Here is a 15988-nt window from a genome sequence, read left to right on the forward strand (position 1 = left end):
TGTTCTCCAGTTCCCTGGAGTCATTGTATGCAGTTCTCTTGCACAACCATTACAGTAATGCATTTTCATTACTTAATTTATGCTTTGAAATATAGTTTTGCTGGCTTGTGATTAGGATAAAATAATTCAATATCTTACTCTTGTTCTGGTGCCTTTACACCAGGTACAAGGGTCAGAGGCTCTAAAAGCCTCAGATCTGGTTGGGCGAGGATTCCCAGGGTGCAGGAACTAAGCAAGATAGCTCTAAGGCTGCCTTCCAAGGCTTTGCCTCTCTCACCCTGGTGTAGGGGCGTTCTGGAGACTGGAGGGTCATGTCTGAAGCAGGGTTGACCATCTCCTTTACACATTTCCACCCATTTTGCTCATTCACAAGGTACTCCTCAAAATACGGAGGGAACAAGCTTTGGTGATATTGATAGCGCCAGTGCTGTGGAGATTCTGGGCAGTGCTGTAATCTGCAGACAGCTGGGGATAAGCTGCTATAATTTAGGCCTGGTCCACACTAACCCCCCACTTCGGACTAAGGTACGCAACGTAGCTGAATTCGAAGTACCTTAGTCCGAACTTACCGCGGGTCCAGACGCTGCACGCAGGCTCCCCCGTCGATGCCGCGTTCTCCTCTCACAGAGCTGGAGTACCGGCGTCGACGGCAAGCACTTCCGGGATCGATCCCAGAAGATCGATCGCTTACATCCAGACCAGGAAGTAAGTATAGACGTACCCTTAGGCTCTCACTCCAGGGGCTGTAGAACAGCCCAGGATCTGGAGGGCAAAAAGGTGGCTTAAAGTTACATTAGCTCCCACTCCCTCTGGGCTGCAACTTCTGGACTCCTCCTCTTTTTGAAATGTAAAAATATTTGTGACTAATTTCTGTGTGAATTGGCATCATATTCCTTCAGATGATTACCTTTGTGTAAATAATCAAAGCTCTTCTAAAGCATGACCTGTGTAGCCAAATAGAAATAACTGCATATAGGCAAAACAGAATGATAACCATTATGAACCTGGTGACATTCTGCATGCTGCCATGAACGCGAGTGCTAACTACTCTGTAGAGCTATTAAAGCAGAAAGGAAATGTCAACAGATTGTAGCCTTACATGTTTTTGAAAATGGCTTAAGTATTCCTTTCATTCCTTGACCTTTGGAAACAAGGGGTTCTAGCAAGAGATGATTGAGAATTCTTGGGTGCCATTTTGATTTACATTTATGCCACTGGTTGTGAAATTGGTTATAAAGCAATGCTCGGAACCAAAGATTCCTTTTTCTTGTAGCTATTGAATCCTAAAAATGATAGAACTCAGCTGTTGCTCGGTGTAGTGAGTGAGAAATTGTCTGAAAACAGCTAGTCTGTTACACTGCAAAAATTTAAACACATGGGAAAAGCCCTTAAATATTAAATTATGGTACAGTATTTCTCTCCCTCATACAAGCTGTCTGGTAGTCAGATTTTCACAATTTGTTTACTAATGGGGTTTCTTCAGAAGTCGGCGTTTCTATTTTGTTACCTTCGGCTTCAGTACCTGCTCTGCAATATAATAGCATGAATAACCTGTGCAGAATTCAGATTACCTACTTTCACTGCCTATTACAAGGAAATCACTTTGTGTGTGTGTGTGTGTAACTGTAATAACTTGTAGAAAAAAGAAAAATGATTATTCAATTATTGAGCATTTTTCCAACTGCTTTTATCCCATCTCAGGATTTAAACCATATGAGAGGTGAACTATTGGTACCTGGCTCACAGCTTGACTTGGGTCCTTGTGAATCCAAGATTCCTATACTCTTGGTTCAGCAGCCAGGGAAAGTGGCTGGTGAAGATCGACCAGGATGGGGAAGTGGCTGGGATATCTATCTCCCAAAGGGCTGGGGCATGGCTTTCTGGATTCCTTTCGTAAGTGGCTTTCATTACAAATTGCAGGCAAATATGAGAGGTTATAAATTCATTTACTCTGATACATACATATTGGAGAAAACTTGTCCTTATGCAACCCACTTACAACTACTGGGTCAAAATTTCAGTTTAAAGAGGGCAGATGAATATTGTCATGAAAGTGACTTGGTGTGTGTTTAAAAATATTTAAAACAACCTACCATTGTGTCCACTTCAGTTATTGCACTAATAATGGACATTTGACGGAGCATGAAATGAAGCTTTATATGGGGGCAGAGTGAGCAGGCCAGTGCTGCTTTATAGTTTTTCAGCTTTCATGTTTCTAAGGGTATATTTCTTTAAAAGATAAAATAAATACAAAATTTTAAGGAAAAAGGTGTATTCTGAGAGTTTGCAAAGGTTCTTATTTGGCACTTACTGCCATCCATATAGCCTAGCCCTAGGTTGACCTCACCAGCATGCTGCCTGCTGAGGGGTCTTGCTGAACACAGGTTGGCAATCTCTGATTTCATGGGACCTGAAACAGGAAAGCAAAGTTTAAATTATGCTGAATGCTCTTACCTTGCTGTTTGGAACATTCTGCTCTTATAATTTAAAGAGGATGGTTTATTATGCTTGTCTGCAGTTCGCTATATTGTTCTGTGCTTATGGACGGAACAATTGTGGTGATCTGTTGTATAATAAAAGGTACAACAGCTGAGATATTATAACACTTGTGCCAATACTTGTAGTAAGAATTTTTGAAATCATTCTCTAGATTTGTTGATGGGAATTAAATTTTGAGAATTAAACTAATAAAGCATAACTAGCATTTCATTCAAATGAATCTTTAGATGTGATAGCCATACTTCAATCACATCTTCAAAACTAAGGTGATAGAAGCTCAGTACTCTGACAGTATCGCCTAAGGGTTCTCCAAGATACTTCAGTTAGGAACATTAGAAAAATACTAATGTTATTACCTTACAGGTATATCGAGGTGCACGAGTAGGCGGCTTGCAAGAGGGTATGAAACATTCCGAATATAAAAGAACACCTCACATTCCAAATGACTTCCCAGACTGTCCTGCTGGAATCCAGTTTGCCAAAGAACTAGAAAATGTTCTTCTTGAAAAATTCAAGAGGTGAAGTTAATTTCTCCAAGATTGATTGATTGCCACTTTAATCGAAACTTGATATGCCTTAAAATTATCTGTTGCTCAGTTCAGTTTCTAGACTTGTGATTTGTGGTAGAGTTTTATGAGTGTTTTAAATCCCCACTATAATAAGAAACAAAAATCCATGTTATGTAGACTAAGTGCTCTCCCCTGAATAGGGTGCATAAATTAACTAAACCCTATTCCCAGAGTTCTGTTCAGAAAAAAGCTGTAATATAATTGTGCATAATACATCAAAGTAAAGAAAGCCCTACATTTCAAGTTCCATTAGCAACTTGTAGGGGAAAACCAGTGTCCGCCAAATGGAGAAGGATAAAATTGGTGACAAGACATTTTGGTATCATCTATTAAATAGGATGCAAGAAACTATAGAGAGCACAACAATTAAGTCCATTAAAGCACTTGAGTATATTTATTTTCCCAAGTAAATGAATGCTTATATTCTAATTCTTTGCTTCGGAATGTGGGACAAGCAGAAGTTCTTTCTGGGCAAATAATTGTCAGATGTTTTCCCTGCTGCCGAGGATGAGAGGCTAGGGAAAAGACTGAGTAATATCAGGCACAACAGCGCCAACCAGGGTGGATTTGATTTAAATCAAATTGATTTAAATCACTAGGTAGGAAGACTTGATTTAATCATGGATTTCTACATAAAAGTGCATTCTTCTTGGTTGTTATAACCTTAACACATAGTCTTCACTGCTCAGAGATGGATGTAGGTTTCATTTTTAGAAGGTACACACTATACATTTTTAAACTGAGATTTATTTTGAAAACTTTTCAGATTAGGTTTACAGCTCTATCAGAGAATGAATGATTGTTTGGTTATTTCATTTACCAAAGATAACTGAAGCAGATATTTATGAAGTCATTGGGAGGTGAACTATCTCCAATTCAACAGGTTAATCATTAATATTTGGAGGATTTTCTTGCCATGCTATATTAGGAGGAGAACATCACCAGATAGGCATTTAAATTGTTTTATTTAAGTAAAACTACTACTGTATTCTGGATTTTTTTTCTTTAACAGCAAACATATAATATTTTAACAAAACAAGCATATGAATTTTTGAATTTAGTTAAACATTCAATTTTTTTTAAAACAGGTTTGTTTTTGTTAAAATGAAATATTTTTTTAAAAAAACCCATACATTAAATAGACTTTTATGTTAGCCAGGTCAACATGAGAAACTTAAAATATTGGCTTCTGCAGTTAACTCAGTCGTCTTCACCTTCATTTTCCTGTTTGTTCATAATCTGGAAAAGAAAAACAAGCTTTCCTGCTTTTTCAGGTCCCAAATGATTTCTCAATTTGGAATGAATTAGTCCAAAGAAAATATTCTTTCTTACACTGGCAGAAGAAGCTACTGCTGTTAAAAGTGAGATTATCACTTCAACAGTCTCTAAATCCATGTGCTTAAGTGACTTCCCCCCAGTTCATTGGTGTGACTTTCTTTGAAACATCATCAGCAAACACATATTTCTTGAATGGTTCACCCTTAGCTCTGAAGTTTATTATGGTTGGCATTATGGAGGGATGATTGCTGAATGTCCATGTCATAGACCATGTCATGTCATAGCTAATTCCTCTTCTTCAGCAATTAAGGTTTGACCCTGGTACCGAGTTATGAAAATATTTGCAAGAAAATGAACTGGAGATAGTGCTTGTCCCATTTGGTTTTTTTAATGCTTGTAATTTAACTCTATCACTGCATATTTCTCTTTTTAAGATCTCACTCAGTGCCTTCCAAATTCAACAGTGTCAGCAATAAAACAGCTATTTCCCTGCATTTTGTTCAAGGTTACAGAAATAGGCTTCAGGGTACTCGGCATGTATTCAACATTTCTCTTAAGCCCAATGTTGAGAACTTTGGCTGTGACAGTGCCATCTATTTTTGTCACTATTTTCTTGATAAACTGTCATCAGATTAGGCCAGTTCTTGATATAGTGCTCAAAACATCCCACTTCTGAGTTCCATTGCATGTCTTGTGGGAGATTTAGCTTGGTTCCTCCCACTTTTTTCAGAGCAGCTGCTGCAAAGTGGTTGTTACGGAAGTATTTTGCAATTTCAACATTAGGCTTTATTTCTGGAACACTGAAGTCTTTGGCTAGGAGGTGCATCAAATGAGAACTGCAACTGTGTGTTATTAGCTTGGGACTCTCGTCTAAATTTCTTCTCATCATGGATACATTTGCAGCATTGTCTGTGACCAAGCTACGTACTAGACATTTGAATTTTTTTTCAGTTTGTTATAGTTTTTACTGCTACTTCTTGTAAGTATTCTGCTGTGTGTGCATTTCCTGATGTATCAATTGTTTCTATGAGAAAGACATTCCCTTCTGTTGTCACACAAGCACATACAACAGGATCATTGTGGACATTGCTCAACCCATCAAGACTCAGGTTAACAATTTCACTCTCTAGTTCTTTTGCACACTGCTCATTTTCTTTCATACACTTTATCCAGCAATTTGCCTGCGACATCAGCTCTGCTGGGTGGACGGTATCCTGGTCTTAATGACTGAACCATGTTAATTAAGGATGGGTTTTCAATCGTACAGAAAGGAGAGTTTGTTGCATAAACAAATCGGGCATTTTTTCATCAATTACCTCTTTTTGTAATCTGATTTTTATCACAAACTTACCTGTGGTTGTTTCTGGATAATGGAGATTTTTTTCTTTCTTTTTGCTACTGGTGGCTATGTGACATACATGATGTGACTGAAACACTATCATTGGCAGATAACTCAAACTATAGAAAACGATGGTGATCTTGAAGGTGGATAGTCTTCAGAATCTTGTATGTTGAGGATGGAGTCTCCTAAACAAAATAAATAACTGCATTGACTTCTTATTACCATACTACTCATTTAGTATTACTCATTGCATTCACTGACACTCCGTACTACTTTAAAGGTCAAATTGTAAAAGGAAGACCTGCCTATTTCAGCTATTTAATTTTTATCACAACTGCATCTAAAATGATAGTACCATAGAGTAACAACTCTATTTTTTTGCTCAAACATGAGAATTCAGGAATAGTCCAACAGGACAACCAGCAGTCCTTAAGAAAGAAGTATGAAATAAAAAAGTTTACCAACCTGAAGATCCTGCATGTTCAGACCTGTTCCTTTCATCATCTTCAATGCAGCTTCCTCCTGAGAAGGAACACTTCTCATGATGTTGTTTCATTCAGGCAACCAGGCCTTGTATTTCTTTGTTTAGGGTTACCATTTGTCCGGATTCCCCCGGACATGTCCGGCTTTTTGAGCTAAAAATAGCGTCCGGGGGGGAATTTGTAAATGTCCGGACTTCCCTCCCCCTTCTTCCCCCCCCCTCCCCCATGCAGAGCGCGCGCAGCTAACAGGGCAGCCGGCCGGATGGTGCCACTTACATGGGGCTCCGACAGCCAGAGAGAGCCCCTCCTCTGCTTCCCCTGCAGCAGAGATCACTCCCTCCCTACATTCGCAGATCGCCTCCGGCAGTCTGGAGCTCCTCCCCCACTCCTCCTTCACTGCTGCCCAGCGTGCCGGGACGAGCGTGCCGGGACAAACGGCTCAGGCCGTTCCTGAGCAAGTTCAGACATTAGGCGAAGGCCAACAACAAGGGGGTCAGGGGGTCGGAGAAGGGGCAGGGAGGTTTTGGAGGGGGCAGTCAAGCAATGGGGAGGGGGTCGGGAGTTCGGGGGGGTCTGCCTGGGGGTGTGGATAAGGTTTTGGGCAGTCAGGGTACAGGTAGGGGGTAGGGTCCTGGGGGGCAGTTAGGGTGGGGGGGTCTTAAGAGGGGGCAGTTAGGGGACAAGGAACAGGGAAGCTTAGGTAGGGGGTGGGGTTCTGGAGGGCAGTTAGGAGCAGGGCTCCCAGGAGGGGGTAGTCAGGAGACAAGGAGCGAGGGGGCGGGGTTGGGAGTTCTGGGGGTGGGGCTGTCAGGGCAGGAGTGGGGAGAGGGATCGGAGCAGTTGGGACAGGGAGCAGAGGGGTTTAGATGGGTTGGGAGTTCTGGGGGGGGCTGTCAGGAGGAGGGGAGTGGTTGGATGGGGCATGGGAGTCCCAGGAGTCTATCTGGGGGTGGGGGTGTGGATAAGGGTTGAGGCAGTCAGGGTACAGGTAGGGGGTAAGATCCTAGGGGGCCAGTTAGGATGGGGGGAGGGTCTCAGGAGGGGGCAGTCAGGGAACAAGAGGCAGGGAGGCTTAGGTAGGGGGTGGAGTCCTGGGGGGCAGTTAGGGGCAGGGGTCACAGGAGGGGGCAGTCAGGGGACAAGGAGCGGGGGAGGGTTGGGAGTTCTGAGGGGGGCGGGGCTAGGGCGGGGCTCCTCCCGTCCTCTCTTTTGCTTGCTGAAATATGGTAACCCTATCTTTGTTGCACTGTTTGCATTTTGCATGCATGCCTGTCTTACCCACAGGTAGAGGAACTTCATTAAAATATTCCCAAACTGGGTCTCTTTTATGGCCTGCTGCCATTATAGGTTTTCCCTTCTAGTGAGAGAATGGTATGGTAGATCTCAAATCAAAGAAGGCTACACTCAGAAAGACCTCAAGACTTCTGGAATATGCTGCACAAACAGTTTCACTTTTGTTTCTACTGCCTGTCCCTCCCTTCCCACATTCATCTCCAGACTTCTTCTTGTCCAGATCTATTCCACCCCCAACAATCTTCTGTTCATTAAACTTTTTGAAACTTTGCACTTTTAGAGAGAGGTAAGGGATTGACTTTGTGTACACAAATTTGCAGAGGGACAATAGGGTTGAGATCTGTTATTTCTCACCTCTATATATTTATTTATTTAAAACATTTTTGCTGTTAACAAGCATGTTATCTCTGGAGACACAAATCCACAGTTTGAGAACTGAAAAACTAAGCATCTCTGATGGTATCTTCTAGACTGAGCATTGAGTCCCATTGAGTAGATAGAAAGATTAACCTAAGTCTATACAGAAGCTGCTGGAACCCCATAAGATTGGGTCCCTAAACTATTGGAACTCATTTACCCACTTTTCTTAAACATTACATGAATTTGTCTCATTTGTCTCATGATTAGAATTTATAATCCCTATTCCATGACGAGATACATTATAGCTCAAAGGTATCTTAATTAAAACGATCTTTCGATAGATTTTTTTCCTCAAAAAGCATTTTATCCAAAAAAATACGATCTATTTATTTATTTATTTTTAATCATTGATTTTTATCCATCCTGGTGCCAACAAAGTAGACCTCTTGCAATGCAGAATCCTTGCGCTCCAGAAGTACAGATACATGGCACTTTTGTATGGAACTCAAATTTCCAGAGATTCAGAATTCCTACTTAACAAGATTAAAGAGTTAACTGCCCATCTTTTTTTTTTTTTTTTTTTTTAAGTTAAAATACAAGGAAAAAAGATGCTCGGTTATTAGTTATTTGGTAAACTGGGCCCTGTCACTTACTTTTTTCTAATGATTTGCAAGTTGCTGAATAGATTAGTCTCCTTTATCCAGTATTTCGGCATCATAATTTTTCTTTATTCTTGAGGTACACTGTAATAAACATTTGTTTCATTGCTTCCAAGTTATGGGACATTTTTTCTGTTTCCTTCTTTCTTTTAGACGCCCACCTGCAAAAAGGGCAAACTATGTCAAACTTGGCACCCTGGCACCTTTCCGCTGCCCATGGGGGCAACTAACCAGGGACTGGGAAGTAAGAAACAAAGCTCAGGAAGAATCTGTGGTTACTTCATCTGCAGACAGTAAGAGCAGTGCAACTGAAAGACAGGTTCCTTGTGAGCCCAAACCTGGACTGATTATAGAGGATTCTCAGGGTGACATGATGGAAGAAATGGCAAAGATTCAAAATTTATGCAAAGAAGATGGAGCTGCAACAAGTAGTGGCTTCTTTGTTCTCAGGTATGTAGGAGTGACTTACCAGTAAGTACTGTCCTGCATGCTTGTTAAGAGGGGATGACTTACTGGCAAGCCATGAGTCTAAGGCCTAGTCTTCACTTACCGGCTGGTCCGGAGGCACGCCATCGATGTTCTGGGATCGGTTTATCGCGTCTGGTTAAGACGCGATAAATCGATCCCGGATCGATCCCGGAAGTGCTCACAGTCGGCGCCGGTACTCCAGCTCGCCGAGAGGAGTACGCGGCGTCGACGGGGGGAGACTTCCGGCCGCGTCTGGACCGCGGTAAGTCCGGACTAAGGTACTTCGAATTCAGCTACGTTATTAACGTAGCTGAATTTGCGTACCTTAGTCCGAAGTCCGGACTAAGTGGGGACCAGCCCTAATTGTGTCCCCCGGCTCCCGGAGGGGATGGGAAGTGAATTCTGACCAGGTGGGCGGATGAGATAAAAAGCCCTCGGGGGGGGGGGGGAAGAACCTGCTGTGATAGGAAGTAAGCCATTCTCCTACCCTTCCTCAATGGAGAGTGACTGACTGCAGTGGGGAGCCTCTTTTAGTAAGCAGTTTGGGTTGGTACTGGCTTTGGAGTGGCACAAATTTGAAGCCAAAAGTGCTGATAATGTAACTGATTTTTAAGTGGATTGTGCCCTTTTCAGTGAACAGTTCTATACTTATGTTTGTGTTTGTAGTGGGTTTTTGTTTTTTTAATTTTGAGAGCTTTACAAAGGCTGTCCAAGGTGGTTTTTTTTTTTAATCATTAATTTACAATGACACAATGACACTTCTGAATTTTTATTGTACTTTGTTGAGCATCTTTTAAACTTCAATGCATCTTTTAAACTTCAAACAGGAACAGAAAACTATTAAAGCAGTTATCAGCGAGGTGCCGGCCTACCTGTGGAAAAGGTCAGAGAGTACGCCCTGCTTCAAAACTTGGACAGAAGGAAATGACTGAAGATGCCCTCTTATCGATCTTTAAGTGCTACCCAAGGGTGCTGGTGTGGGTCAGCTTGTCTCTGCTAAGAAAGGGTAGCCCTGAATTACATGCCATGATATGCATTCCAACACAGGAGGATTTTCTTCAGCTTAACAAAGACCAGCTCTTCTGTGGTCCTCAAGAGCCCAAACACAGCGACATATTCAAACACAAGATACTGAAACTAAAAGAGAGAAAAAAGAAAAAGAACAATGGGAATGCTCTAGAAAGTGGTGCTTCTGATGCCCTGGAGGCAAAGGCAGTTGAGGAGCCTAAAGAACTAATACTTGGCTTATGGCCTGACCCTCTACCAGATGTTACTTCACATTGCTCTAGAATTCTTTTAGGGTTTGTCACTCAAGGGGATTTTTCATTAGCTGCTGGCTGTGGAGAAGCACTGGGATTTGTTAATTTGACAGGATTACTACATATGTTATCCAGTCAACCAACCGATAAAAAAGGGCTTGTTTTGTTAAGAACTCCAGCATCTCTGCAGTACAGATTTGCTAGACTTAATATTGAGGTATAAGCATCATATTTGTAATGAAATAATGTACAGATATTACCAAAGAAATTATTCCTTCGAATCTCAAGAAATGCTTGTGTCCCCCATGTCGGCAATGGGCAGTTTATTTTCCATCAAACTAATCTGTTAATGAACTAAGCTGTTGATCATTTATAATGTTTGTATAGCTCAAATGTTTTGTTTTATTCTGAATGTCTATATCCGTTTCTGTTTTAAAACATACGTTGGCTTTTGCATCCAGAAACACTTTCTTTATGCTGATATTGTTTTTCTAATGGGCATACTATTTTTTTGTTGTTGTTCCAATGTAGTTGAAGCCAACGATATCCAAGATCTTTTTCACTTTTACAGTGTTTCCACTTCAAAAGACTTCTGGTCATATGGCTGCTGGACTCTGATTACAGTTCATGCTTCTGGTAAATGCATGCCATCTGGGCCTGTGTATATAGCAATCAGTTTTTCAGGGCCCACTCAGTCTTGCAGCTGAACAGGTCTGGCTGCTGCAGAGTAAAGTTCTGTAACCACTTCTAGCCTAGACAGTGTACATGACTTGTTTTCATTGAAACAATTCAGTGCTTAAATGGAACATAAATAATAACTTTCTACATTAAAGGCTGTGAAACACTGACTGCAGCATGTGTTGGAACCTGTATCATCCAAAGCGATAACTTTTTTCTTTCTGGGCAGTGTGAACTTATTAAAAAGGCATTTTCTTTTCAGAATAAAAAATTTTTCATTATCAAGAAAAGTGGGTTTGGCCTACCGTGTGAAGAGAACTCTTTGGAATCTCCACCATGTTATTTAAAGGTGCACTGAAATGCTTTAAATGAGATACTTAGGATCCTACACTTAGTGTGAAGTAATGCAAATTAGTGGTTACCGCTCAAGAAAGAGATGTTGACATGGTGGATAGTTGTTTGAAAACACTTGTCCAATGTGCAGTGTCGGTCAAAACAGCTAACAGTGTTAGGAACCATTAGGACAGGAATAGATAAGACAGAAAATATGCCACTATATAAATCCATGGTATGCCCACACCTTGAATACTGCATGCAGTTCTAGTCACCCCATCTAAAAAAAAAAAAAAAGTTATTAGAATTAGAAAAAGTACAGAGATAGGCAGCAACAATGATTAGGGGTATGGAACAGCTTTCATATGAGGAGAGATTAAAAAGACGAACTGTTTATCTTAGAAAAGAGATGACAAGGGGAGTATGATAGAGGTCTATAAAATCATGAATGGTGTGGAGAAAGTGAATTAACAAAATGTTAGTTACCCTTGCATCTAACACAAGACCTCGGGGTCACCCAAAGAAATTAATAGGCAGCAGGTTTAAAAGAAACCTAAGGAAGTGTTTCTTCACACAACACACAGTCAACATGTGGCACTCTGTGCCAGGAGATATTGTGAAAATATAACAGTTAAAAAAAAAGAATTAGATCTATCCTCAATGAGCTTCTCTATCTGTGACTATTAGCCAAGATGCTCAGGGACACAAGCTCATGGTCTGGGGTGTCTAATTCTCTGACTGTGAGATGCTGGGACTGGATGACAAGATGGATAACTCACTCTTAAGCATCTGGCCACTCTTGGAAGACAGGACCTTAGGCTAGATGGACCAGTGGTCTGACCTAGTATGACCACTATAAAGAGAATACATGGGTTACACTTAAAAATAAGTAAATATACTTTCAAACACTAGCTGAAAATCAGTTTTTTACTCACCTGCCTAGAAGAGAGTTGTGTTTTTTCATTTAACTTATTTAACACCTTAAATAGTTGAAGAGCTGCTCTACGTGTAGGTGGTATCAGCTGTTGCAGGAGAGAAATAGAACCCTGAACTCAACTCTTGGAAGTTTAAAAAGTCTTCAGTTCATCTTTAGCCCCAATAACAAATAATTGTATCTTATACCTCTTTTCTTTTGCTAGTTTGGGATTTCTGATGGTTCCTTTTAATGTGAATTTAGTCTGTGAAATGTGCTGGAACCTCCAGTTGTGCATGGAAAGTTTGCAGTATGAGCATCACTATACTCTTCAGCATTTATATATATATATATATATACACACACACACACACACACAAAAAACATTTTAAGGCATTACAGTTCACCTTTAAAAATGACAGCCTTAAACTTCCAGCCATTCTTGAGTTAAGGAGCTCTGACAATTGTAAGACAGACAATCATGTAGGAGTGTGCTAATAAAATTTGTAGATGACACAAAGACGAGAGGTATTGCCAATATGTAGGGCCATCCTAGGGGGATGTGGAGTCCAGGGTGGAATAGTGCAAGGTCATGCACTTAGGGACTAATGAATTTTTGCTATAAGCTGGGTATGTATCACTTGGGAACAACAGAATAAATTGAGACCTGAATGTATTGATTGATCACAGTATGATTATGAGCTGCCAGGGTGACACAGCTGTGAATAAGGCTAAGGGAATCCTAGAATGCATCAGGAGAGGTGTTTCCAGTAGAGATAGGAAAGTGTTATTACCATTATACAAGGCCCTGATGAGGCCTCATCTGGAATATTGTGCAATTGTAGTCAACCATGTTTCAGAAGGATTAATTCAAACTGGAACAGGTGCAGAGAAGGGCTAGTAGGGTGATCAGAGGAATGGAAAACCTACCTTCCAAGAGGAGACTTAAGGAGCTTGGCTTGTTTATCCTAACAAAAATAAGGCTGAGGGGAGAGATGACTGATCTCTAAATTTATCAGAGGGATGAACACCAGGGAGGGAGAAGAGAGAAGTTAAGGGTCTGTTGGCACAAGAACAAGGGGATATAAACTGGCCATCAAAAGTTGAGGCTTGAAATCAGATGAAAGTTTCTAACCATCAGAGGAATGAAGTTTGGCACAGCAGTGCTTCCTTTGAGGCTTTCACTCCCCTTAACTTCGGTACAGTCAGTCACTCTGGTACTGTTCATGTCGGGACCAACACTGCTTGTGATAGACTGTACCCCTATGATCACCATTTTTATAACACTATGATAAATTTTGTACAAAGTCAAGTATCAGAGGGGTAGCCGTGTTAATCTGGATCTGTAAAAAGTGACAGAGTGTCCTGTGGCACCTTATAGACTAACACGTATTGGAGCATAAGCTTTTGTGGGTGAATACTCATGCATCCAACGAAGTGGGTATTCACCCATGAAAGCTTATGCTCCAATACGTCTGTTAGTCTATAAGGTGCCACAGGACTCTTTGTCGCTTTGTACAAAATATGCCTTGTGAGGTATCATTTGAAAACTCCTAATTCTCTGATTGTTATAGTTCTGGTAAAATGTGTGTGGCAACATTGTATGTAAAGTTATAAGATTCTACTGTGTGATGTTACTAAGGCATATTCCAATTCTGGGGAAGCAGCCCAAACCAGTTTCTCAAAGACAAAAAGGTAAACTGATGCCTCAGCCAGGTGTCAACATAATCGGATGAACTATGACTTGGTTAACTGGCCATTTTTTGGCAGGAAGAAGGGTGTGAGTGAGAAATTTACATATTGCCAAAGAAACAGTTGGGAGTTCCCGTTCCCCAGACTTTCTGTCACCTGAACCCCAGCTGAAGATAATCCTCAAAGAGGAGAGACGGGTATAAAAATAGAGAACACCCAACACAAATCATCTCTCCTCCATTCCTCTCTGCTCACAGCAGCAGCAACACCTGAAGAAACACTGAACTGGGGGAGGGGTCCTGGCTGGGAGGCTTTCCTCCAATAAACACTGCAAAAAGCATGTAGTGAGAACATTTTTTGCTTTGAATTCATTTCGCTTGCTAAAATGGGTATTCGTTTGCGTTTTTTCTTTTCTTTGTAACCAACTCTAACTTCTGTGCCTCATTACTTGTAATCACTTAAAAGTTTTATTTCTTTAATTAATAAACTTGTTTTACTGTTGTATCTAAAGCAGTGTGTTTGGATTAGAGTGGTTGGGAACCTTCAGTTGAGATAACAGGGTTTATGCATATCATTTTTTATTAATGAAACGATGGACTTTCTTGCATTATCCAGAAGAAGAGAGCTGGGGATTACAAGATGCACATTTCTGAGGGAGGGTCTGGGATTGGGAATTTGCCGGTGTCAGTCTGTAATGTAATTCATGAGTGGTTAGCTATAACGCTCCTACACTATAACTGGGAGTAATTTACATGCTAGAGGTGGGTGTGAGCAGAACCAGGAGTGGTTGCTCTCAAAGCGAAGAAGTGCAAAAGGCATCCCAGGCTGGAGGGGACACAGCTGTCCATCTGTCCACATTATACGCTGGGTAATGTCACACCACTTCCAACACTGGCTTTCTCAGTACCGATGGTACCGCCTCCATTTGCAGCACTGCTTCCCGCCTCATTCTGGGCGACAGATGAGTCAAACCACCTACTTGTTCCTTCTGCTCTCACTCTACCTTTATCACCAGGATCCCAAGGCTCCTGTGCAACTGAGTTGGGTTTGTCATCCTCCTGTTCCCCATCATCCAATGAGAGCACTGAGGGCTGCTAATGGACTGTTACAGTTCCCAAGTACCTCAACAACTGGTTACTGAGGGGCAGATCCACAGAGGAATTTCTTGTCCATGTTAGTACCATATTTTGCTTGCTTGACTGTCTGGATCTCATTCTACACAACAGAAAATCAACCTTGACTCCTGTTCAATAATCGAGTGGATTGGGGCCCTGTTAGATTCCATGACATCAAGAGCGTTTCTGCTGACCAACCATTTTCAGACAATTTGACACCTTTGCTTCAATCTGCACTCTCAGTCTTCCACGACAATTTGAATGTGTTTGAGACTGTTGGGCCACACGTCCTACTCCTGAGGGAATTCTACACCAGAAAATTAAAAATTCTGCACCAAAAACAAAACAAAACATTCTGTGCACAATATTGTTAAATTCTGCACATTTTATTTGTCAATAAATAGAGGTGGAGGCTCCATTATGGCAGTGGGGAGCTCAGGGAGATCACCCTGCAACTCCCCACCCCAGGACACGGACTCGATGGTGAGGCTGCACCCAACCCTGACACAGTGCAAGGGCAGGGCCTGCCCCAGAAACACTCTGGGGCCATGCCCCTCCATGCCAGGTGCACCAGGTTTGGGCAAGCAGGCTCAGCATGGCAGGATCCCAGTGTGGAGGGGCTTAGTGTGGAGGAATCCAGGTGTTGGATGAGAGGGTTCTGGTTGGGGCAATCCGGGTGCGGGCAGGTCAGTGGGGGATCTGGGTGGAGGGTGGATCTGGATGCACAGGGCCTCACTGGGGGTGGGGGAGGTTCCAGGTGCAGGGACAATGGAGGTCCAGATGAAGGTGGTCTGGGTGTGGGGATGGGGCTTGGCGGGGGAGTCTGGGTGTGGGAGAGTGGGGCTTCATGGATTGGGGATCTGGGTGCAGCTGGTTTGGGCTTAGTGGGGTGGTTGTCCAGGTGTGGGGAGCTCATTGGGTGGTCAAGGTTCGGGAGAGCTCATCAGAATGGGGATTCAAGTGCAGGGGATTCAGTGGGGGTGGTCTGGGTGCAGGGGTGGGGGGGTCAGCTGCAAGGGTAAGTCTTGGCAGGAGGGGCCTGGTTATG

At 42.0% G+C, this 15988-nt stretch overlaps 1 protein-coding gene across 4 annotated transcripts in view; it reads left to right on the forward strand.

Moving 5' to 3' along the window:
• The window catches only part of POP1 (POP1 homolog, ribonuclease P/MRP subunit), a 45187-nt gene extending 34010 nt beyond the window's left edge, over positions 1-11177 (forward strand). For all 4 annotated transcript variants that reach the window (XM_065582167.1, XM_042845077.2, XM_065582165.1 and 1 more), the window contains 4 exons: positions 1702-1893; positions 2863-3017; positions 8636-8932; positions 9778-11177. In XM_065582167.1, coding sequence (XP_065438239.1) covers positions 1702-1893; positions 2863-3017; positions 8636-8932; positions 9778-10432 — 1299 coding nt within the window. In that variant the 3' untranslated portion in view covers positions 10433-11177. The remainder of the gene's footprint in view (positions 1-1701; positions 1894-2862; positions 3018-8635; positions 8933-9777) is intronic.
• The last annotated feature ends 4811 nt before the right edge of the window (positions 11178-15988 follow it).

This window comes from Chrysemys picta, chromosome 2 (assembly GCF_011386835.1).
Source record: "Chrysemys picta bellii isolate R12L10 chromosome 2, ASM1138683v2, whole genome shotgun sequence".
In the NCBI taxonomy this organism is placed as follows: Eukaryota; Metazoa; Chordata; order Testudines; family Emydidae; genus Chrysemys; species Chrysemys picta.